At 46.6% G+C, this 26,901-nt stretch overlaps 1 protein-coding gene across 2 annotated transcripts in view; it reads right to left on the minus strand.

Moving 5' to 3' along the window:
* The window catches only part of SLC6A6 (solute carrier family 6 member 6), a 108,785-nt gene that overhangs the window by 54,072 nt on the left and 27,812 nt on the right, over nt 1-26,901 (minus strand). For both annotated transcript variants that reach the window (XM_082265369.1, XM_082265368.1), the window contains one exon: nt 4,515-4,752. In XM_082265369.1, coding sequence (XP_082121495.1) covers nt 4,515-4,743 — 229 coding nt within the window. In that variant the 5' untranslated portion in view covers nt 4,744-4,752. The remainder of the gene's footprint in view (nt 1-4,514; nt 4,753-26,901) is intronic.

Here is a 26,901-nt window from a genome sequence, read left to right on the forward strand (position 1 = left end):
TGGCATGGTTTAAAGTCAAACTCTAGAAAATGTATTTTTCTCTACAGAGTGGGGAAGATTTCTTATCTGCTAGACTACAGAGCATCCCTACCTTATGTTAGGGAAATGGGAGAGTTCTGTAATCTTTTATATCTACCTGGAGTTTGGCCTAGCTACCACTTTTTTTTTTTTTTTAATAGGCCCCCTGCAGTATTATGCCATAATGTGCTAATATGCATTGCACACTAGCATATTATGAAAGACGTATCCTTCAAACTGAGCCCTTCAGCTGCTGAGATGTCACTGCTGCCAATACTGCCATCTTCGCACTCTCTGGCCATTTGAATGGCCAGGCTGCAATGACTTTGTGGCGGAACCATCCAGCATCCAGCACCCAGCTTGGGTGCTTCTGTCAAGATATTTAGCTTCCTCCAGTCTGGATCCAAGAATCAGGTATTATAACTGAATATTGCATCCAAGAATCTAGCTGACACTAGCTTAGGTGCTCTGGAACTTTCTTTATTCTAAAATCCCACATAATATATAGCCCATCAGATCAGGTGAGCCTAATCACATTATCGTATGCAAAAGAAACTGTGTACAGGAATATAATTAACATAGCTAAGGAACGGCCAACAACCAGTATGTTAATTAAAAAACTAGCCTTCATTAGTCAGGGGATTACCAGATCATCCGGCAACACGCCTACAACAAAGTACATTACACATAATCATAAGTATAAACACAGAGATGAGCAGACAGACAGAAACAATAGGTGACTCAATTAACAATGATAATTCACACCTAGGCAATGCTTTGATTAATCAGGAATCACAGACTGTCTTGGCAGCAGTCTACAACAGTCTGAGACAAAGCTCATACATTGTTTCAGCAGTCTGATACAATGGAATTTATCTTTTCAGATTTCCTGGGGGATATGGTTGATAAAAATTACTGTCCCAAGGGGAGGAGCCACTACAACCCATACTGCAGGAGGGCAACCATATTACCTCTGACCATTACCCTGTACAAGAATAATAATACACCTTTCCATCCACTCCAGAAGGAAATGTTTTATTGTCCTTATTCAGAGAATTAAGTCTCGTTCTCAGCGTTCATCACAATGTTGTCAATCATGGGAGAATGATCTGCTCACTCCATGGGCCATAATCAGTGGGTAGGAGGCTTGCCCCTAGTCCTCTCCAAAAGCCACTGTCCTGGTTGAGTCTGTCACATTTCTCCCCCCATTCAAAGTAGACTAACCAGGTCCCAGAACTCCACCTGGTCTAGACATGCATTAGACGGGCAGCAGAGTAATCAGAGTAAACCCACATCGTAGGTCCACATTCTGGGCCGCAGGCAATAGTTGTCATCGGTAGGTGTGGGACAGAGGTTGTGGAATCTATCTGGCTGCCAGCACTTCAGATGGGTGGTCGTTACTGTTCTGGGTATCGGCCTGCAGCTGGGGAGAGGGGCCAACTGCCCCGGCTCCCTGATGATATGGAGACACTGTAGATGCTGGACAGAGGCCAGTGCCGCTCTGCCCTGTTGCCAGGGCTTCAGCTGGGTGGTCTTTACCACTCCAGGGCTCGATCTGCTGCTGGTGAAAGGGCTGACTGCCCCAGCTCCCTGAAACCGTGGAGACACTAAGGGTGCTAGGCAGAGGCCAGCGGCGCTCTGCCCTGATGCCAGCACTTAAGCTGGGAGTAGGAGCTTCACTATATCAGCTTTATGCTGGTTAGAAGGGCCACCTGCTCAAGCTCCCTGGAACTCCGGAGTTGTTGTCGGTGCTGGGCAGAGGTTGGTAGCCAAGATGCCAGCACTTCTGCAGGGGACCCCACATCATCCACTTCAGCTAACTGTCCTTTCCCACACTGTGAATCTGCTGCTGAGGAGGGAGAATGACCACCTCCTCTCTCTGGTCCTTGACCTGCCACTGGGGAGGGGGAATGGCTTCCTCCTTGCCCTTCATCTCAGACTGCCACTGGGGAGTGTGGATGGCTTCCTCCTCTCCCTGCATCTCTGACTGCTGCTGGTGATATGAGCCGGTTGCTCCTTCTCCTGGACTCCCATTGTGGAGTGAGGATTACTTCCTTGGCTCCTGAGTCCCTACACTGCCATTTGGGAGGGAGGACGACTACCTCATCTCGCAGTTTGTGGATCTGCCACTGGGGAGAAAACATGACTTCCTCTCCTCCCATGTCCTTAAACTATCGCTGGGGAGATGAGCCAGCTGCTCCATCTCCCGTACTTTCATCTGGCTGTTTGGAAAACTTTTCTCCAGTACTGACTCCGTGCACAGATCCTTGCTGGGGAGGAAAGACAGGGTTCCTCCGCTCTGGCTGACTGTTGGGGAGAAAGAATGACCACCTCCACTTCTGAACTGTGGATTTGCCGCTGGAGATGAAGAACCGCCACCTTCTCACCCTGGGCCTCCCGAACTGCCATGGGTGTGGAGCGGAGGTCTGTAACACTCTGTCCTGATGCCAGCTCTTACGGCGGTGAAAAGTTGGTGGCATTGCACAAATCCTCCAGGGCCACTGATTGCTGCAGGCAGTGGTCAGAAGCGCTCTGCCTTGATGCCAGTGCTTCTGCTGGAAGCTCACTGGGTTTTTCCTCCTCAGCAGAAATGTCACGCTCGGGGATACCGCTAAGCAGGTTAAATCCCTAGTCTTCAGGGCCCTGGCTGGCGGCACTTGGGCCCAGTGCCAGCGCTTCTTCAGGTTACTCGTAATTCATAGCATCTTTGGGTGCTGGGGCATACTGTTGAGCTTTGTCGAATAGTCTTTTATATGTTCCAGCTCCCATTCTTGTGTAACTATAAAGTCTCTTCTCAATCCAAGCTCACTGGGAAGTTTCAACTCCCTAAAAGTGAAGATGTCCTCCCATCTCCACTCCACTGCACTACCGAAATGTGGATCCTACTGAAGCCTCTCAAATATCAACCCCAGACTGCCCTAGTCATAGCCTTCTGTGGATCACAGTTTATTAGCTATGGACACACTTGGGTAACATTCCATTACAGCGGCCGATAACCATTGTCCAGCACCATTTTCGCCTCAACCAGCTTTTCCAGCTCCGTCAGCCATTCCTCCCAAGAATGCTCTCCTAGGAATGGTGTACGCAAGTCCATCTGCAGCCAGTATCACTCCATAATAGTCTTGCTCCACTTGGAGAGCCTACCTCCAGAGCTTCTGATGGATCGCGTTTCTCAATTCCAGTATGTCCTGGGCAGAACCTGGCTCTCCTTACTGGGTGAACATCTTTTGCATTCGCCACTGGAACTCTGCTTCCATGGTGACCGGATCCTGGAACACTTCTTCGATATCACCCGACACTGGGACCCGTTGGTTGTTTGGACTGCTCATAGGGAGGAAGCAGATCCCACCGCTGCCACCAAACGTGACAGAACCATCTAGCACCCAGCTTAGGTGCTTCCGTCAAGATATATAGTAGTTTCCTCCAGTTTGGACCCTAGAAACAGGTATTATAGCTAATTATTGCGTAGCACCCAAGAATCTAGCCGACACTAGCTTAGGTGTTCTGGAACTGGAACTCTCTTTATTGTAAAATCACACAGCATATATAGCACCCCAGATCAGGTGAGCCACTCACATTATTGTATGCAAAGGAAACTGTGTACATTAATTTAATTAACATAGCTAAGGAAAAGCAAACATAAACAGTATGTTAAATAAAAAATTAGGAACAGTCTGTTTGTTAAAAAAACAAAAAAACAATTAAAATCTACTGACAAAAAAAGGTGATAAAATCTGCTCATCAAGCCACACCGTGTGGCTGCACACTTCCAGACCACCATGCGCCACTAGTGTGGGGGGTGGGGGCAGTGGTGTAATCCAGCCTTTGTTCCCGCTGGCTGATGAGTTTTGAGGAAAGTCCTTCTTCAGAGCCCAAGAAGGACTCTGAAGAAGAACTTTCCTTCAAAGCTCGTCAGCCAGTGGGAACCAAGGCTGGATTATAACACCGCCCCCCACTGGTGGTGCCAGGCGGTCAGGAAGTGTGCAGCCACACGGTGTGGCTTGATGAGCGGTTTTTTATCACCTTTGTTTGTGAATAGATAACAATTGTTAACTATTTTTTAAATAAATATTTGTTGGATAATGCACTAGACCAGTGCGCCCTCTTCCTTTTATTCTTTTAAGCATTCAGAGAATGCTTCATATTTTCTCAAAGAATGCAAAGTATGTGCAGATCCTGACATCACCACTCCACCTGGCACAATCCCAGAACACTTTCCATTTATTCAGAAAAAGTAAAGAATTTTTGCCCAGCAGCCAACCTCCTGTGTTCACAATTCAGCAGGACAGCTACTCAGCACGGGACACGGAAGCTAGAGGAGATCACTGTAGCAGTGGTGCCCCTACATTGATTTCCAGCTTCTAGAGGGATCCCGCAGGTATGGTGTATACATAGTTACATAACTGTAAAACTATCTATACCTGGAATTCCTCTTTAGGAATCATTACATATTGGTTGATGGAGTGCAAGATACACAAGACCTGTGACATGCTCACCTCCGCCGTTCTTGTAGCAGAGGTACGGGAATCGCCAGACGTTCCCGAGGCCGATGAAGCCACCAGCTACGGACAGCACAAAGTCGATCTTGCTGGCCCACTTCTCTCTCTGGGGCGGCTTCCCGTCAGCCTCATCCTCCGGCCGGGTCCCTGGGCTCTTCCCTGGGGAGGGTTTAAGGATGTCCTTGTGAAAGTCCTTTAGGTACTGTAACTTCTCTTTGTTAGACATTCTTGACTCCTGCCAGATAAGAATGGAGGTGAAAGGTAAATTTAATATAACAAAAATACAAGAGGAATGCAAACTACAGGAGTTGGAGAGAAACAATAACTGAACTGCTTAATTAAAGGATCTCTCCAATTCTCTATTTAAAAATATTGCATTTAAATGGGCTTGAGGGACACAACAAACCGCTGAGTGGCTCTAACACTAAACCGGGTGCATCAGGGCTGTCTTTAATATTGATTGGACCCTAGACAAACATTTTTATGGGCCCTCCCGAATCCACATATCAACTTTTTGCAGCCAGTGCGATCTCAAGGGGAAGCTGCCTTGGGCCCAGCAACAATGACTGAGCCCAGGGCAGCTGCCCCTTTTGCACAGTGTTAAGATGACCCTGGGGAGCATATCATCTGCACCTGGCTGACCAGTTAGCTAAATCTTTGCCGTTGTCAGTATCTCTATCGTTAAATGGTCCTAAGTAGAAGGGTGCAAAATTGGGGTTGTGTTTCCAGGTTCTAAACCCCACCCATAAAAGTTCTTAGAGCAAGTGGCTGTACAGCACAGCATTATGCAACAGGAAGTCACACCCAGCAGCACTGTGAAGTGCTGAGTGAATCTGACTGCAGTTTATTACTGTATATTCATCTGTAACCTAAAAATTCCTAAATACTTAGTTTCTATCAGTGCCAGACCCCACTGGGTACCGATCCCAGAGCTGGCTGTGGTGGTGGTGGGGGGGGGGGGGAATTATGCAAGCACAGCCACTGATTGCCCTACCCATTGCCTACTAACACATCACAGTGCATTCACACACGTCAACAGGCCTTTTTCTGACTTTCTATTAAAATCTATGGAAGAGCATCAAAATGCTATTGACATGCATGAATACATTTGAATGCCTGGTACTGTGTGAATTAATGGAGGTTGCTTTACTAAAGGCAAAGCTTGCCAGAGAAGTTGCACTTTGCAAGAGAGTTTGCAACAGAGCTTAGCGAATGTGGTGAAGTTTCACTCAGCAAAGAATACTCAATCGTGCAAGTAGAAAAAAAATAAAATAATTTTTGCTTGCATATGATTGGATGATTGAAGTTAGCAGAGCTTCCCCAAATTCACTAAGCTCTGGGGCAAAATCTCTTGCAAACTCAACAGTCCTTTTGCCTTTAGCAAATCAACCTCAGTGTGTGTCCATGTACGTTGACGCCAATAACGTGCAATGCAAATGCGCATTTTCATGCGTTTCTATCTATTTTGACAGAAAACTCAACTGCCAGAAATGAACATAGATCATTCGGTTTTTTTTTTTTTTGCAATAAACTGATCCGCAATGACAGACTTTGTAGGTCTCCATACCTACTGAGATAATCAAATGATCAAACACAATACACGTGCACGCTCCCTGTGCCTGGAAGCATCGGCTCAATATTATCAACCGCCGTCACATTTATAATTTGCATGGTGTACACTGATGTGTGAATGTACAACAACACAAACAAATCAGGAGCCGATGCCAAATGTCTATGTACTCTGATCAGTATTAATGATTCCATTAAAATATAGAGGGGTCCATGGAATGAAAACAGCTGGATTTGTTTCTAGGGTTCAGGTCCACCTTGAAGGCTCCAATATGATTTCTGGGTAGGACTACAGGATTCCCTTGGCAGCTAGAACCAGTTAAGATGGCGGGAAGATACCGGATCAACGAGACACCCAGACTATGACCTGGGGATGCTTTCCCTCTCAGTCCTACACCTTTTGATTCCACCTATGGATTGTGCCCTGCAGAGCAATATGTTGGGGATACTACTGGGCTTATATTACTGAAATCTCTCTTCCCGGGCATACACTTCTCTGGATAGGTAAAAGGAACGTTTCTATCTCTGGAAGTATTACCTGTCCAGTAGAGCTGCACGATTAATCGTAACAGAATCAAGATCGCGATTCACTCCCCCTGACGATCTTAACATGACACTTGCTCGATTCTTTACATGGCTGTGAGGGAGCAGCTGTCAAAAAAAAAAAAAAAAGAGCCTCCCTCAAAAGCCTATGGCATTAGTCTCCCACTGAACTGTAAACACAAATGATTACATTGTATCTTTTCTTTCCCTCTGCCGAAGGAAGGAAGTTTAACCTCTTAAAGACTAAACCTTTTTCCTACACTTGTTGCTTGCAAGCTAAATCAGTTTATTTTTCCTAGAAAAGTAGTTAGAACCCCCAAACATTTATATATATTTTTTTTTAGCAGAGACCCTGCAGAATAAAATGGTGATTGTTGTTAATTTTAATGTCACACTGTATTTGCGCAGCAGTCTTTCAAACGCAATTAATACACTTTAATGAATAAAAAAATAAAAAAAATAAAACAAAACCGTAAAGTTATCCCAATTTTTTTTATAATGTAAAAGATGTTACACAGAGAATCGTGATCTTTATTCCAAGCAAAAAAATCGTGATTCTCATTTTGGCCAGAATCGTGCAGCTCTACTGTCCAGTGCTTTTAACAAACGATGTAGAATGGCTGGATATGCCATAGAACTCGTTGTTCCCACTTGTTTACATAGGCAGGCGGCTCTTCTGTCAGTTTCCCTGAAGAGCGCGGGAGGCCAGCGGCGATTGAGCCCGCTCCTCACGCGGTCTGGCTCTAATCACAGCGGGAGTGCGCCGTCCGAGACCGCGTGCACATAATCACGTAGAGCTACGTGATTATGCGCAGCCGAGCCGCCCTGCTGCAGTAAATCTGCATGGGGCGGTCGGTGTGGTTAAATATATCAACCGTAATTCTCATCAAGGGTAAACTCATAAAAATCAAACTGTGATTGCAAATTTTAGAATACCAAGACAAATATACATAAATAAACGTGAAGTGACAAAAATAAAAACCAAGGGCAGGGAGTCCAAATTAATATATATAGTGTATCAGAGTTTGTATATCTGTAAGTTAATAAAGTGTTTCTTAGTAGTATCCTCATGTGATATACGGAACTTTAAAACAATTGGTGCAGTGTTTCTTTATTTTGGATAATTGTACTCCTTGTGCCAAATTCCATCCACCATTAAAAAACGATCACCTATGTGTGCAATGGCAGCTCACCTGCAGCACAAAGGATATGTGCAATGCTAGATCAATCTCATATCCACCTGAGGGATCCCTTTGATTCCTCTACACTCCTCCTCTAAACCACGGTGAATGCAGCTCCAGGATTACACATATAAGAGAGAGTGTCTCATAGTGTAGCAACGTATTAAAATTTATTACAACATTTAAAAAACAATCCAAAACACTCACATTTGATGCTAAATAAATGCGCAATAGAAATCCTGTCAGTGTTTGATATTATATCCCGCAAGGCCTTGACCCCAGATGATATCTTTGAAGACGAAACTCGTTGGGTTTGCTACCATTCAGGCCATTGCACTATGATCTTGTATACTGCACAATGTTACAAGCGAATGTTTATTGGGAATGATGTAAGTTTTCAACTTTTTTAAATACATTTTGGAGATAGTTTTACACTATGTGGAGCCTTTCTCTATCTTTTTGGTCCAACGCAGTTTTGACACCAATCTATGTGGAGCGGATTCATCGCGTTGTTGCGTGTGGCAAGGCTTGGAGTCTTCTAGTACTCCTGGACACATTCAAAACATAGTTGCCCCAGTACCTGTATGGGTAACTGAGTCCATATGTTCTGGTAAGCAGTCATTTTTACAAGTGGTGGAAGGTTTTCACATTGAGGATTGGAGCACAGAAGGCGGCACAACCCTTATTCACTGCACTGGGATATAGGTTTTCTATTCTGCGGACTTTATTCCCTTGGACTGCACTGTCATTTTATTATTGTTGTTATTCTATATATTTCTTCATATTTTTTGTTCAGTTTATTATGGGATACCTATTTTGCAATTTGGTTTAGCGCTGCACTTTTTTTGATTATCTGTTTAATGCAATGACATGACGATTGTAGTGCGAGCAGCTAGAGAAACATTGGAATTAGCGCAGTTTCTGCACATTTCACATTACACATGGTATATAACAGCGTGTGGAGCAGAGTAGGTCTCAGATATGCCGCCAGCATCAGTCTTGAGGGGCGGAATGCGGCCTGACCAGTCCATACCCAAATGGGGAGGTTTGCAGGAAGGATGGCGTGTCTCACTGCTGCTAATCACTGTCCCTACACTACCCACACACAAAATGCACAAATGCAAGTCTGGGAGCCAGGGCTCTGAATAGTCTCTGCCTGACTCAAGATGGCTGAAAGAGTCACATGGGGTGGCAGCATCCAATCAGATTGCTTCCCAAGTGACACAGGAAATCATAGAGGAACCATGTTCCTCTCAACTTCCTCTCCCCCTGCAATGCTGCTGCAATTGAGTGCCCTCTGCAGTGGAGAAAGTAGACTGCACCTGCCTATATATTCTAACCATTATCCAGCATCTCTGAATTTATCGCCAGCATTTAAGCCCGGATGAAGGTTGTTCAGTCCCCAGAATGCGTTGACTTTGTAATAAATGTATGTCTGTGCAAATAAATTGTGATGCTTACATCTCAGATTTCCTAAGTTTTTATCTTAGTCTATGTCCCTGCTGGGAAGATTCATCCCTATATTTGCCCTGGTGACTATTGTCACCAAGAATGAAAGATCTAAGGTCTGTAACACAATTTACGGCTGCCAGTATGTGATGTGCATTAACATGTAGTGGTGCAATGCACATTATATGGCACCCCAACGTACTAAGGCAACACAGCTTGCCATTCACATGCATTGCCGCACACTACGAAGCACAGTAGCATACTTCTGAAGTGCATTGTGCGGTGCTGCTTTGCCTAAACCGTGTCTTTTTTTGGGGGACGTTGTGATTTGTTACAAGCTAGCTCATTTATTTGAAAGGGCTCTCTTATTGTAACTCATGTTAATGCTAAAAAAAATGCATGTTAAATGCACCACAAAGGTGCAAATGGCCCTCGAAGTTGCTCAAAAACAAGAGGCGAGGGAGAAATTTCCAATGAGCTTTGGGGTGCACACCCTAATGCAATAGGCTGCGCACACCTATGTCTATGGGGTGCACATGCTTAGAAAAGTTTTGGTCTATTATCTGTCCACTACAACATTCACAAGATTTGGTTCGCTGTAGTTTGATATTGGCTTACGAGGAGGGATGGGGACGCAGAGGTGCCACTCTCCACTCCTCAGTTATTTATCATGGGATGGCGACACCACCATTTGGCCTTGTAAAAGAAGTTATTCTCAAATAGGGTTCTGTGGAATCCTAGGGTTTCTCCAGAGGTTGCTAGGGGTTCCCTGAGCTGTGGCTGATTGACCAAAGCCAGTTGCATGACACCAATTATATTGTTATCTGTCTTTAAGGGAGGTATTCTGACCACCAATGTAAAAAGGCCATCTTCCCACTGACTACCAATGTAAGGGGCATTTTTCTCACTGATACCAATTGGTTTTAGCAGGGGTTCCCTGAGAACTGAAAAATTATTTCAAGGGTTCCACTGAGGTAAAAGGGCTGAGAACGACTGCCATAGAGAACTGCTGAAGCAAGGAAATTTGAGGAGGAATTCTCACCAATGAAGTCCCCAAGGGCTAGAGGGATACAGAAAGCCAGAAGACCCATAACTACTAACCCAACACTGGTTTCCAGAAGACCTGCTCCCCTAAAACCAGAAGACCTATAACTACTGACCAAACAATGTTTTCTGGTAGACCAGCCCCTGTAATGCCAGAATACCAATAACTACTGACCCAACATTGGTTTCCTGTAGACCTTCTCCCGTAAAGCCAGAACTACTGACCCAACATCGGTTTTTGGGACACCTGCCCCCCTAAAGATGGCATTAATCAGAATTATTTATGTACATTCAAGTCCTGTAGCAAGCAGAAATTGTATTACTTGACTCTTTCAAGGGATTTGAGAACCCCCTGGTGGCACTGGAGGTCAACCTACTTGATCTAGGTGACCTCAAGTGTGGTCCCTACCATCACCAAACTGCAAAATAGAATATTCAGTGAATGTAATGCCACAGAAAACTCTCAGAGACTACAGGAGATGACCAGAGACTACAGGCATAATACAAGCTAGGAAATTTGGGGAGGAATTTTCCCCAATGAAGTTCCCGAGGGCTAGAGGGATACAGAAACCCAGAAGACCCAAAACTATTAACCCAACACTGGTTTCCAGAAGACCTGCTCCCCTAAAACCAGAAGACCCATAACTACTAACCCAACACTGGTTTCCAGAAGACCTGCTCCCCTAAAACCAGAAGACCCATAACTACTGACCCAACAATGGTTTCTGGTAGACCAGCCCCTGTAATGCCAGAATACCAATAACTACTGACCCAACATTGTTTTCCTGAAGACCTTCTCCCGTAAAGCCAGAAGACCCAGAACTACTGACCCAACATCGGTTTCTGGGACACCTGCCCCCTTAGAGATGGCATTAATCAGAATTAGTTATGTGCATTCAAGCCAAAGTCCTGTAGCAAGCATAAATTGTATTACTTGACTCTTTCAAGGGATTTGAGAACCCCCTGGTGGCACTGGTGGTCAACTTACTTGATCTAGGAGACCTTAAATGTGGTCCCTACCATCACCAAACTGCAACATATAATATTCAGTGAATGTAATGCCACAGAAAACTCTCAGAGACTACAGGCATAATACAAGCTAGGAAATTTGGGGAGGAATTTTCCCCAATGAAGTCCCCGAGGGCTAGAGGGATACAGAAACCCAGAAGACCCAAAACTACTAACCCAACACTGGTTTCCAGAAGACCTGCTCCCCTAAAACCAGAAGACCCATAACTACTGACCCAACAATGGTTTCTGGTAGACCAGCCCCTGTAATGCCAGAATACCAATAACTACTGACCCAACAATGGTTTCTGGTAGACCAGCCTCTGTAATGCCAGAATACCAATAACTACTGACCCAACAATGGTTTCTGGTAGACCAGCCTCTGTAATGCCAGAATACCAATAACTACTGACCCAACATTGGTTTCCTGTAGACCTTCTCCCGTAAAGCCAGAAGACCCAGAACTACTGACCCAACATCGGTTTCTGGGACACCTGCCCCCCGTAGAGATGGCATTGATTAGAATTAGTTATGTACATTCAAGTCCTGTAGCAAGCAGAAATTGTATTACTTGACTCTTTCAAGGGATTTGAGAACCCCCTGGTGGCACTTACTTGATCTAGGAGACCTCAAGTGCGGTCCCTACCTTCACCAAACTGCAACATATAATATTCAGTGAATGTAAAGCCACAGAAAACTTTCAGAGTCTACAGGAGATGACCAGAGGATACAGGCATAATACAAGAGATTTCAGAGACTGAATATGCTATAGGTACCTCAACAATGAGTCAAGCGTTGGGATCACTGTTGTAGTGCAGTCGAATTGGTCTCAAATGGGCAAGCCTGACAAGCAGTGCCCCATGTCAAACTCTGCAGCATGAGGTAAAAACGTGAAGCAAAGCAATACAGCCAGCGCATGTGTACAGTCCAGTTAGGCTGTAATTTTAGAACGCGGATAGCTGGCTGGGGGGCAGTAAAACCTGTTTTTAGTGCCCCCTGACTACCTGACTGAAAGAGCCCTATGGGGAATTTTAGAATGTGGATAGGTGGCTGGGGGGGGGGGGCAGTGAAACCGGTTTTTAGTCCTGCTTGGCTACCTGACTGAAAGAGCCCTATGGGGATGGACAGTACAGAAATAGATGTTCAAAAGAAATCAATCAAATCAATACTTGAAGACTACTAGACTACTATCTGCAAAGGCCCCAAGGCCACAAAGTAAGGGTCAAATGGCCAGGTTAAGTTGGGCACCAAGGCTCTAAGGCTTACCACAACATCAAGTTCTTTCCACACAATAATTTTTCATGAGACCTTTGTTTTACCATTTGGCGCCCATAGAATAATCGAAGAGGAAATAAACGCGGTCACATAATATGAAGATAATGGATATAATAATGTCTATTGATTTCTAGAGTTCCTTTTACAGAACTTCCTCTAATACTTCTACAGCTGCAACACGCCGACCTCGGCAAACATGACACCAACAGGGTGGAAGTTCATGAAAATTTCCAGGAAGTAGATATTCCAACAATTTATGAGAAAATATTGTGTAAATGAGTAACCGAGTCTATTGTGTACTCAGAGCTGAACAAGCCAATGTGTGAATCAGTCTAATCGGGAGATAATGACTTTAGAAGGAACTTGTGAGGACAGAATTATAGACTGATCTGTCATGTCATAATTATTCCTACTGCGCCACTTAGTAAATCACTTACCCTGAACAGGCATGCAGCCAGTGAAATCTGGAGCCTGAGCTCCTGTTCCTCTTACTTGTTCCTGGTCAGTGGAATCACATGGTAGGGAAGCCAGAATAGAAGTGAAGGCCTCTGAATATCAGGCCTTTTCTGGCACTTTTTGTTTACAAGTTTAAATCAGTATTTTCTAGAAAGTTACTTATAACCACCCCCCCCCCCCCCAAACATTTTTGTTTTTAACAGAGACCCTAGGGAATAAAATGGCGATGGTTGCCATTTTTTTATGCCACACAGCATTTGCGTAGCGTTTTTTTTCGAAAAAAAGCAATTTCTTTGAAAAAAATGGCCTTTAATGAATAAAAAAAAAATAATTATATACATCCTGACCCCTGTATTCTGTGGATAACACTCCTGACCCCTGCATTCTGTGGATAACACTTGTGCTCCTTCATTGAGGCCCTTGGGGGGGGGAGTGGTACCCCACGGTTGGTAACAGTGGATGAAATAGTGCCATAAGGCCTGAAAAAATGCAAAGGGCTGCATCTGGCCCCTGGGCCACAGTTTGAAGACCACTAATCTAGACTGATCTCCACCCATCAAGGCATTTTGATATTTGTATAACTACTCCCAGCATCCAGCTCACTGCTTGAATCAGTACTGAGGGCTCTTGGGAGGAGTACTGAGACAGGGTGCTGTGATGTTTTCAGGAAGCTGGGGAGGGGGGAGATTTTTTACTCTCCTTACCCCTTCACCGTGCGTTACACACCCCTGACTCTTGCACGCTTTTAGTTTAGTACTCCTGACTTTAACTATGCATTACACACTCCTGTTCTCTGCATTGTGTGGATAACCCTCCTGTTCCCTGCATTCTGTGCATTACACACTCCTGAACCCTGCATTCTGTGCATTACACACTCCTGACCCCTGCATTCTGTGCATTACACACTCCCGACCCCTGCATTTTATGGATAACACTCACGACCCCCTACATTTAATGGATAACACCCCTGACCCCTGAATTTAATGGATAACACTCCTGACCCCTGCATTCTGTGCATTACACACTCCTGACACCTGCATTCTGTGGATAACACTCCTGACCCCTGCATTCTGTGGATAACACTCCTGACCCCTGCATTCTGTGGATAACACTTGTGCCCCTTCATTGAGGCCCCTGGGGGGGGTGGTACCCCACTGTTGGTATCATTGGATGAAATAGTGCCATAAGGCCTGAATAAAAGCAAAGGGCTGCATCTGGCCCCTGGGCCACAGTTTGGAGACCACTGGTCTAGACTGACCTCCACCCATCAAGGCATTTTGATATTTGTATAACTCCTCCCAGCATCCAGCCCACTGCTTGAATCAGTACTGAGGGCTCTTGGCAGGAGTACTGTGATGTTTTTAGGAAGCTGGGGGGGGGGGTTCACTCTCCTTACCCCTACACCGTGTGTTACACACCCCTGACTCTTTTAGTTTTGTACTTCTGACTTTTACTATGCATTACACACTCCTGTTCTCTGCATTCTGTGGATAACACTCCTGTACCCTGCATTCTGTGCATTACACACTCCTGACCCCTGCATTCTGTGCATTACACACTCCTGACCCCTGCATTCTGTGCATTACACACTCCCGACCCCTGCATTCTTTGCATTACACATTCCTGACCCCTGCATTCTGTGCATTACACACTCCTGACCCCTGCATTCTGTGCATTACACACTCCCGTCCCCTGCATTTTGTGGTTAACTCCCCTGACTCCTTCATTTAATGGATAACACTCCTCCCACCTGCATTCTGTGCATTACACTCCTCTCCCCTGCATTCTGTGCATTACACACTCCTCTCCCCTGCAATCTGAGGATAACACTCCTGTTCCCTGCATTCTGTGCATTACATACTCTTGTCCCCTGCATTCTGTGAATAACACTCCTGACCCCTGCATTCTGTGAATAACACTCCTGACCCCTGCATTCTATGCATTACACACTCCAGTCCCCTGCGTTCTATGGATAACACTCCTGACCCCTGCATTCTGTGCATTATGTACTCCTGAACCGTGCCCTTTTGTGTCATGCACTCCTAGACACTTTTGTTCATTCCTCTAGATCAGGGTCTGCAAACTTTTTCCACAAAGGTTATTGGGAGTAGAAAGGGTCCCGACGTCAGTGGAAAGAAAAAAAACAATGCCCCATGTTTGGTGTCAGTTGAAGGAATTGTGCTCCTTTATTGAGGCCCCTGGGGGGAGGGATTGGTGCCCCACTGTTGGTATCAGTGGATGAAATAGTGCCATAAGGCCTGGATAAAAGCAAGCAAAGGGCTGCATCTGGCCCCTGGGCCACAGTTTGGAGACCACTGTTCTAGACTGACCTCCACCCATCAAGGCATTTTATTATTTGCATAACTCCTCCCAAGAGCCAGCCCACTGCTTGCGTCAGTACTGATGGTTCTTGAGGGGAGTACTGAGGCAGGGTGCTGTGATGTTTTCAGGAAGCCATGTACAGCCCTCTGCCAGCCACTCCCACCATCCTCGATCTGTCGGTATTGCATAGAGCAGGGGTAGGCAACCTTGGCTCTCCAGCTGTTGTAGAACTGCAAGTCCCATGAGGCACTAAAAGTCTCGTACAGCCACAGGCATGCCTCCCAAAGGCAGAGGCATGATAGGATTTGTAGTTTCAGCACAGCTGGACAGCCAAGGTTGCCTACCTCTGGCATAGAGTATCAAAGAGACCCAGAGAAGACATCATCAGGCTTAAAATAAGATGTAATGAAAACAGAAAGATTTAAAAATGCATTTAGAATGCTGATAGGAAGAGTTAGGGAAGGCAAAAAAAAAGCAGATTAAACTTCATCTTTAAAACCAATTGACCTCGGGAAGATTTACCCCCTTCATGACTAGGCCTTTTTTGCTATACAGCACTGCGTTACTTTAACCGACAATTGTGCGGTCATGCAACACTGTACTCAAAAAGACATGGATCCTAGTCTCTGCTTTGCAGGAACACAGGATCATTGCCTTCCCTCCTCTTAGAACGGCAATCTGCCACAGTTCTGTCTCCTTTCCCCACGATCAGCGGGTGCCGGAGGACATCGAGTCTGCAGTACCCGCTGATCAGCTCCTGCTGTGTGTGATATTTCTGTCCTGATGGCACCCGCAACCCCTTTCCTTATCTGGGCATCATAAGGATAGGAAGTGAAGGAAAATCTCTCCAATGTGGTTGCAGACACTCTGACAGCAATGGAAACTCTCTAAAACTAAATAAGTAAATATTGTCTTGATTTAGACTTCATATTAGGGCGGACGCACACAACATACTACTGTACTCCAGCTGCCTAGTTTAGGAATTCAGCCAATTTGTACTTAATCATACTTCCCAGAAACAGACAAAATTGTGAACGGTTATATTTAGACATCTAATCAGCTCTGCCGTTAGAAGCTGCAGAAAAGCGTTTGTTAAAGCTGAACGCCGTGCAGAAAGAAAATTGAGATTTTTGACTTACCGTAAAATCCATTTCTCTGATGATCATTGACAGACACAGCTCCTGATCTTCTTAACCATTGGGTTATACTGCCCCTTACAGGAGTAGGACACTAGGCAGAAAAAATGTCTGGCTGTGCCTAAGGGCAGTTCCAGGGGGTATTCTCCCTCTCTCTAGTATAGGTACTCAGTTTTGTTACAAGCAGTATCAGAAGAATTACAAATCCACAGAGGGGTGGGTGTTGTGTCCATCAATGAACATCAGAGAAATGGATTTTACGATAAGTCAAAAATCCCATTTTCTCTTTCGTTCATTGACGGACACAGCTTCTGTTCTTCTTAACCATTGGGATGTCCCAAAGCAGTGTTAAACATGAGGGGTGGGAACAGCAAAAAGAAACTCCCAAGGCCAACTACAGTCAACCAGGTAAACAGGAGCTCAACCAAAACAACTGGAGCGCACCTAAAAAAAACAATACACCCTCAAAGGGGACCAGGTCCTCTAAACAGCAGCCTGCAAACCCTTGCAGCAAAAGGAAGCATCTGCAGATGCCAACACATCCACTTTATGGAACTTTGTGAAAGTGTGCACTGACGACCAGATGGCCGCCTTGCATACCTGCGTCATGCCTGATGACGGAAGGCCCAGGAGGCACTGAGCGCCCGAGTAGAGTGCACCTTGACAGGGGAAGGAGGAACCTGGCCCCTGATGGAATGGGCCTGAATCACCGTCTGTCTGATTCATCTGGAAATGATTTCAGAGGAAAAGAACAACCCTTTCCGAGGCCCATCTGTGAGCACAAATAGTGAGTCTGACTTCCTAAAAGACTCTGTAGCTTGCCCGGTCCACCTCCAAGGCATGCAAAGCAATTTCCATTGGATGTGTTAGCCTGGGACACAGGGAAGACATAATGTCCTCTTTCAAATGAAAATCAGAGACAAACTTTGGAAGGAACGACGGATAGAGGCGAAGAACCACCAAGAAAGGTAAATGACAGGATAACGCTGCCAATTCCGACACCCTGCGCGCAAAGGTTATAGCCTCCAAAAAGGCCACCTTCTGGGACAGCATAAGCAGGGGAATCTCCCAAAGATTCTCAAAAGGAGACTTCTTGAGGACTGAAAGCACCAAATTGTGGTCCCAAGGCGGTAATGGAGACCGCACTGGAGGAGCCAAGTGCCAAACTCCCTGAAGAAAAGTATGCAGCAAGGAGTGTGTGACCAAGGGCCATTGAAAGAAGACCGCTATGGTCGACACCTGGCCTTTGATAGTACTCAAGGCCAGTCTCTGCTCAACCCCCCATTGAAGAATGATCAAGATTCGAGCCACCCAAAAAGAACGAGGATGAACCCCTAGAGACTAACGTCACGCAATGTACGTCTTCCACTTCTGCCTCGATCCTGTGTAGAAGTCCTTGCAGAAGCTTGAGAGGAGGGAAGGCGTAAATCAGATGATACTGACCCAACAGGGCCACCAACACAACTGTGGCGTCCACCAGAGGATACTGTGACCGAGCCACAAACCTCTGCACCTTTCTGTTGAGCCAGGATGCCAACAGATCTACCTCGGGGATTCCCCACTGGAGACACAACTGATGAAACACCTCCAAATGAAGGGACCACTTCCCTTGGTCCAACGCCTGCCAGTCCCCCCCCCCCCCACCACCCTGGAAATGTGTACGGTGGAGAGGGCTGGAATGAACTGTTCTGCCCACCTTATAATGCCGGCTACCTCCAGAGCACTTAGGACACTTCTTGTGCCCCCCCTTGTGATTGATATAAGCCATGGTCGTGGCACTGTCCGATTGAATGCGCACTTGACATCCCTGAAGACGACCTGTCCAAAGTTCTAGGCACAGTCTGATCGCTTGGAGTTCCAAGACATTGATCGGTAGTCTGGACTCTTCCAGTGTTCAGGTCCCCTGAACAGAATTTTTGCTGAGGGCACCTCTCCAGCCGGACAGGCTGGCATCTGTGAGAATGAAGCCACCTTATCAGGGACTCTTTCGTTCCTCGGCTCAGCCGGATCAAATTGCCCAGAGACGGCGGATTCTTGTCTCATTTGGCAAGAATCTCCCTTTCCAGGGACCTCGTATGGAACTGTGAAAACAGAACAGCCTCAAAAGGTAGACACCATCAGGTCCAGCACCCGCATGCAAGTCCAGAGGGATGACCATGTGCTGGACAGCAGCAGACAAATTGTAGCCTGCAGTTTCTGGAGCACTCTGGCTAAGGTCGAGTTCAGAATCAGACCCAGATAGAACAGCTTTGTGGATGGAACCAGAGCAGACTTCTGAAAATTCAGAATCCAGCCGAACTACCTCAGAGTTCGTATGGTGATTTCCTGGTTTTCCACCAGAGCAGTAGGAGACTCCGCTCGCAGAAGGAGGTCGTCCAAGTACCGCGATCCCCCATTGGCGTAACAAAGCTAGCACTGGGGCGAACACTTTTTGGAAGACCCGAGGAGCAAAGACAAGACCAAAGGGTAACGCCACAAACGGATAATGCTCCTCTCTCACAGCAAAGCAGAAGAAGCACCTTTATGCTGAAGGGGCCTTTTCCGTGGGTCTGGAGAAGCCCGCACTTGACCTGCCAGAGTTTTCTTGGATCCTCCCCCATCATTAAGGTCTCTCACACACCTACAATCAGTGCGTCCACCAGCAGCTTTTCGTGCGCGGTTGCAGAAGAGGAGGAATCCTCCTCACTATCTGAGTATTCAGTGTGCGTGGTCGCAGACCCAGCAGGGTGACCCACGTCTGCGGTGCTGAATTCAGGATCTGATGAGACAGATGAGGCGGGGGGTGCTTTTTGCCAGCCTGTCGCCCACAAACCACCTCCACCCGGGACACAAAGGACTCCAGAACCGCCATCAGTGCATCGATGGATGGATGGGACCGTTAGGGCCCCGCAGCCTCAGAGGGGATCAGGTGGGGAGATGTGCTTCAAAGACTCCAGGGGGACCCCACAAAAAAGTGTAAAACACTGCCAAGGGACACCCCCACTGCTCCGGCAGCACCACTTGGCTTGCCGGTAACAGAGCACTTAATCGATCCTCAGCAGAAAGAGCCACCAGGAGAATCTGCACTGCACGTGCAGTGATCAGGAAACTAAATGATCCAAGAGTCAGCACCAGGGGATGAGGAGTGGCTCCCACCGCCCAAATCGCCGCATAGAGGGCTCCACTGTTATGGCTGCCGCTAATTTCAATGGCAAACCACCAAAAATGGCCACCAGACTACACAAACATGACAGTCATGCATTGAGCACATATGCGACCTCGTAAGGCATTTAACTCACAGGCCAGCCCCCGTGTGGTGGAGCTATGTCGCGGCCAACTTAGCGCAAAGCTGAGATCTGCACGCGCTAAGTGGCCAGACTGGGGTGACCACTGGATCCAGATTATCCAGCCCGTCACCCAGTGCGGTAGTAGACTGTATATCTCACAGGAAAACAACAGGAAAAAAAAAAATCTATCTTCAAAGAAAAAAATGCCAGAACTAGAGGTTTTCAGCAAGGACCTATAGCAGAGAGGGGGGAGTATACCTCCTGGGACTTCCCATAAGCGTAGCCAGACTTTCTTTCTGCCTAGTGTCCTACTGCTGTAGGGGGCAGTATAACCCAATGGTTATGAAGATCAGAAGCTGTGTCCTTCAATGAACGAAAGAGAAAAATAATTTAAATATATTCCCCCAAAAGTTATAAAGAACATAAACTCACGTTGTGGGTGCCAAATGCTTTTACAAACTCAGAGATTACCTTGTAAATATACAAGTGACATCATCACTGTGTTGTATATAACCTGGGCAGAGTTGTGGGAGGGACCCAGCAGACTCCACCCAATACGGAAAACTACAAAAGGGGGCGGAGACAAGACCGATCCCCCTGCACAAGTAGAGAGTGCAGCAGTGAGCGGTCTTTATTACAGGAAAGCCTCACACTGGATTACTGCACTGATCGTCTACCAGTGTCAGTCAGTAAATACAATGTAATGATGTATTGTTTCATTCTATTTTGTAATATCATATGCAGAGCAGACCTTCAATTTGCTTATGACATCACGAAAAAAAAACAAAAAAAAAAAAACCTTTTAGACCCCGTTCACACTGCGGCAACGCTACTTGCCGGGGCGACCTCACAGGTCGCGGTGCGCAACTCGCACCGCGACCTTGGAGCGGCCGGCACGGACTTCATAACATTGAAGTCAATGCAGGTCGCTCCAGGTCGCCCCAAAGAAGCTCCGGACCCTTTTTCTAAGTCGGAGCGACCTGTGTCGCTCCTATTAGAACGGGTCCACAGCTTCTCTATGGCAGGCGACCTACGGTGACATGTCAGGCGACCAGGTCGCCTGACAGGTCTCCCCAGTGTGAATGGGGTCTTAATGAGAAATGTATTTGTATTTTTAAAAAGTAAATGTATAAATGTATTATGAGGCGTTGCAATGGTATATATATTCATCTGATCAGCTCTAGTAAATATATGCATCGTAAACTCCTTGAAATGTTTATTTAAAATGATCATAAGACTCTCACACATACAGTATCTCATAAAATTAAGTACACCCCCTCAGATTTTTGTAAATATTTTATGATATCTTTTCATGTGACAACACTGAAGAAATGACACTTTGCTACAATGTAAAGTAGTGAGTGTACAGCTTGTATAACAGTGTAAATTTGCTGTCCGCTTAAAATAACTCAACACACAGCCATTAATGTCTAAACCGCTGGCAACAAAAGTGAGTACACCCCCTAGGTGAAAATATCCGAATTGGGCCTAAACTGTCAATATTTTGTGTGGCCACCATTATTTTCCAGCACTGCCTTAACCCTCTTGGGCATGGAGTTCACCAGAGCTTCACAGATTGCCTCTGGAGTCCTCTTCCCCTCCTCCATTATGACATCACAGAGCTGGTGGATGTTAGAGACCTTGCGCTCCTCCACCTTCTGTTTGAGGATGCCCCACAGATGCTCACTAAGATTTAGGTCTGGAGACATGCTTGGCCAGTCCATCACCTTTACCCTCAGCTTCTTTAGTAAGGCAGTGGTCGTCTTGGAGGTGTTTGGGGTCGTTATGTTAGAATACTGCCCTGCGGCCCAGTCTCTGAAGGGAGGGGATCATGCTCTGCTTCAGTATGTCACAGTACATGTTGACATTCATGGTTCCCTCAATGAACTGTAGCTCCCCAGTGCCGGCAGCACTCATGCAGCCCCAGACCATGACACTCCCACCACCATGCCTGACTGTAGGCAAGACACACTTGTCTTTGTACTCCTCACCTGGTTGCCGCCACACACGCTTGATACCATCTGAACCAAATAAGTTTATCTTGGTCTCATCAGACCACAGGACATGGTTCCAGTAATCCATGTCCTTAGTCTGCTTGTCTTCAGCAAACGGTTTGCGGGCTTTCTTGTGCATCATCTTTAGAAGAGGCTTCCTTCTGGGATGACAGCCATGCAGACCAATTTGATGCAGTGTGCGGCGTATGGTCTGAGCACTGACAGGCTGACCCCCGCACCCTTTCAACCTCTGTAGCAATGCTGGCAGCAGTCATATGTCTATTTCCCAAAGACAAGCTCTGGATATGACACTTAGCACTTGCACTCAACTTCCTTGGTCCACCATGGTGAGGCCTGTTCTGAGTGGAATCTTTCCTGTTAAACTGCTGTATGGTCTTGGCCACAGTGCTGCAGCTCAGTTTCAGGGTCTTGGCAATCTTCTTATAGCCTAGGCCATCTTTATGTAGAGCAACGATTGTTTTTTTCAGATCCGAGAGATCTTTGCCATGAGGTGCCATGTTGAACTTCCAGTGACCAGTATGAGAGAGTGAGAGCGATAACACCAAATTTAACACACCTGCTCCCCATTCACACCTGAGACCTTGTAAACACTAACGAGTCATATGACACCGGGGAGGGAAAATGACTAATTGGGCCCAAATTGGAAATTTTCGTTTAGGGGTGTACTCACTTTTGTTGCCAGCGGTTTAGACATTAATGGCTGTGTGTTGAGTTATTTTGAGGGGACAGCAAATGTACACTGTTATACAAGCTGTACACTCACTACTTTACATTGTAGCAAAGTGTCATTTCTTCAGTGTTGTCACATGAAAAGGTATAATAAAACATTTACATAAATATAAATATACATATGATATACGATTTCTTACTGTCACATGAACTCAGTATGCATACCAAAATAAATACCGCACAAAAAGCTGTTTTAAAATGACCAAAAAAAAAAAGCTGAGCTCTACAGAAATAGGGGAACTTGTGGTTAGAATGCAGCAGAAAACCCGGAAGGTGTTATTTTTATTTCTCTGCGAAAAAGAATCTGTCACCAAATCGTCTGATATTCAACAATCCAATCAAAACTTCATTTGTAATGCACGTTTTTCAGCTTGCAACAACGAATCGCTAAAATCGATTTGAAACATTTAGGCTGGGTTCACATGTGTACGATCCCAGACATCGCATGTGATTCTCACTCCGCTCCACTGTGCAGATCACATGCGATGTCTGTGTGATACAAATTCAGCCATACAAACTGTATGGGTAAAAACGCATCACATTCGCAACAAAATGGTGCAGGACCCGTTTTTTGATCCATTCTGGAATCGGATGCAGAACCAAAGTTCTCCCAACACCCAACACCACCCACCCCCGCAGTGGTAATCTTCTGATACTGAGAGGTTCATTGAGTCAACGATTATTCTTAAACAATCATATTGTAGAATACACTTCTCTAAATGCCTCCTTATAGTTTCCAATCTCCTCAAGCTCCCAGTTTGTTGTTATGACATCCTTCGTTCGCTCGGAGGATTCCGTGTCAGGCAACTTGGCATCTGGAACTGCAACTCCCAGGAGGGACAATTACCCATCTTCGCTAATCTTGATACAACACACTCACAAACAACCCGACAGCCGTAGAAACCTTTCCTAACTAGAGTTACAGAAAGAGGCCATCAGGAATATTTTCTGCAGCTGAGCGCTAAAGCCATCTCATCTCCATCCCAAGGAACTCTTTCCCACCTTCATCGCACAGGATCAACCCCACCTTCCTCTCATGGCACCATTACCCACCTTCTTTCCACGGCACGATCCCCACACTCTAATCCCATGGCATCATCCCAACTTTCATCCCATGGCACCATCCCAACCTCCATCCCACGGCACAATCTTCAACCTCCATCCCACGGCACAATCTCCAACCTCCATCCCACGGCACAATCTCCAACCTCCATCCCACGGCACCATCACTAACTCTATCCCACAACATTATCATCGTCAACTCCAACCCACCACACCATTCCCCCACACCATCCTCCCCAACTCCATCGCACCACACCATCCCCAACTCCATCTCACCAAAGCCTCTCCAACTCCATTCCACCACACCATCCCCAACTCTATCCCACGACATTATCATTGTCAACTCCAACCCACCACACCATTCCATCACACCATCCTCCACAACTCCATCGCACCACACCATTCCCAACTCAATCGCACCACACCCTCCCCAACTCCATCCCACCAAACCATCCCCAACTCCATCCCACCACACCATCCCCAACTCCATCCCACCACACCCTCCCAAACTCCATCCCACCTCCATCCCACCACATCCTCCCCAACTCCATCCCACCACATCCTCCCCTACTCCATCCCACCACACCCTCCCAAACTCCATTCCACCACATCCTCCCCAACTCCATCCCACCACACCATCCCCAACTCCATCCCATCACACCATCCCCTCCCCAACTCCATCCCACCACACCATTCCCAACTCCATCCCACCACACCATCCCCAACTCCATCCCACCACACCCTCCCAAACTCCATCCCATCACACCATCCCCAACTCCATCCCACCACATCCTCCCCAACTCCATCCCACCACACCATCCCCAACTCCATCCCATCACACCATCCCCTCCCCAACTCCATCCCACCACACCATTCCCAACTCCATCCCACCACACCATCCCCAACTCCATCCCACGGCACCATCACCAACTCTATCCAACGATATTATCATCGTCAACTCCAACCCACCACACCATCCTCCCCAACTCCATCGCACCACACCATCCCATACTCCATCGCACCACATCCTCCCCAACTCCATCCCACCACACCCTCTCCAACTCCATCCCACCACACCATCCCCAACTCCATCCCACCACACCATCCCCAACTCCATCCCACCACACCCTCCCCAACTCCATCCCACTACACCCTCCCCAACTCCATCCCACCACACCCTCTCCAACTCCATCCCACCACACCATCCCCAACTCCATCCCACCACACCCTCTCCAACTCCATCCCACCACACCAACCCCAACTCCATCCCACTACACCCTCCCCAACTCCATCCCACGACATTATCATTGTTAACTCCAACCCACCACACCATTCCACCACACCATCCTCCGCAACTCCATCGCACCACACCATCCCCAACTCCATCGCACCACACCATCCCCAACTCCATCCCACTACACCCTCCCAAACTCCATCCCACCACACCCTCTCCAACTCCATCCCACCACACCATCCCAACTCCATCCCACCACATCCTCCCCAACTCCATCCCACCACACCATCCCCAACTCCATCCCACGACATTATCATTGTTAACTCCAACCCACCACACCATTCCACCACACCATCCTCCGCAACTCCATCCCACCACACCATCCCCAACTCCATCGCACCACACCATCCCCAACTCCATCCCACCACATGCTCTCCAACTCCATTCCACCACACCATCCCCAACTCCATCGCACCACACCATCCCCAACTCCATCCCACGACACCCTCCCCAACTCTATCCCACAACATTATCATTGTCAACTCCAACCCACCACACCATTCCACCACACCATCCTCCGCAACTCCATCGCACTGTAAGATTCTGGTACCTCTGGTACCCTTAATAATCTATTTCCTTCCAAATATGCGTCCCACCTTTCTTACTAGGTGGTACAAGTTGAAGGCGGAGAAGAATATGAGATCAAAGAGATTTTGGATTCTCGCATCCATAGAGGAAGACTCCAGTATCTCATAAGATGGAAGAACTATGGACCCCAAGACGACACCTGGTTGGATACCTCTGATGTTCATGCACCTAGGCTTATACGAAGGTTTCACTCGAAATACCCAGAGAAACCAGTGCTATAGGCCTTCGGGAGCCGGCCTTAAGGGGGGGGGGGGGGTACTGTAATATTCTGGTACCTCTGGTACCCTTAATAATCTATTTCCTTCCAAATATGCGTCCCACCTTTCTTACTAGGTGGTACGCATACACCTTTAAGACAGATGATGTCATCGCTGAGCGCCGCAGAGCGGCTATTTCAACCGCCGGCATTCTCACTCACATCGTTCGTTCAACCTGCCTTGTGTATCCACATGCTTTCAAGTCTGTCATCTGCTGTCCTTACCACCTGTCACCATACTCGATTACTAACCTATCTGCACTCTACCTAATACCATCTAGTACTCTCCTGAACAAACCTATCAAGTACTTACCATCTCTATCACTGTTCACACCTGTCCCTTCAGCACAACACCTTCATACTGTCATATACATTCCACCACTCCAGGAACATCTTATTGAGTGTGTATATTTCTGTATGTTGAAGCTGACAGGCCCACAGTGATGAGTCTGGAGAGTTGGATCTGGTTATTCAACACATCTCTACATGACTACTGAGTGGAGATTTTGCAGCTGCATATCCAGCCTACTACAAAAACGCAGGAGCGTTACAGATTGAACGAACCAGAAAAAAAAAAATGGATTCAGCAGAATTACCCACTCAAGTGACACAATTAACACAACAAGTAAATGCGTTAATACTTGCTCTTACTGAAGTAAAAGAAGAGAATCAGACTCTGACGCAGCAGGTAACCCGTCTCTCACGGCTTACTACTGTTCAGCCCCCTGAACCTAAAATAAACCCTCCCCTAGTGTTTACAGGTGATCGGAAAAAATTTTGTGAATTCAAAAACGCATGTCAATTGCTTTTTTTGTTAAAACCTTGTACATACTCTACTAATCAGATTAAAGTCTGCACCGTTATTTCATACTTAACGGGTGATCCCCGGGCCTGGGCAGAAAAATGATCAGATTCTCAACTCCTATTCCTTATTTCTAGCAGAACTCGCTAGTTTATATGATGACCCCAATAGGCAGAGTACTGCTGATATTCAATTAAGGGCTTTAAAACAAGGAAGGAGACCTGTAGAAGACTTTGTAGCAGAGTTCAAAAGATGGACCCTTGATTCAGGGTGGAATGATACATCTCTGTGAACTCAATTCAGACTCAGGTTATCAGAAGCTGTTAAAGACGAGCTCGCCCGAGCGGATTTACCTGGCACCTTGGATGCCTTGATACAACTTAGTATCA

Source organism: Pelophylax lessonae, assembly GCF_965119305.1.
Source record: "Pelophylax lessonae genome assembly, chromosome: 8".
NCBI classification, from domain to species: Eukaryota; Metazoa; Chordata; class Amphibia; order Anura; family Ranidae; genus Pelophylax; species Pelophylax lessonae.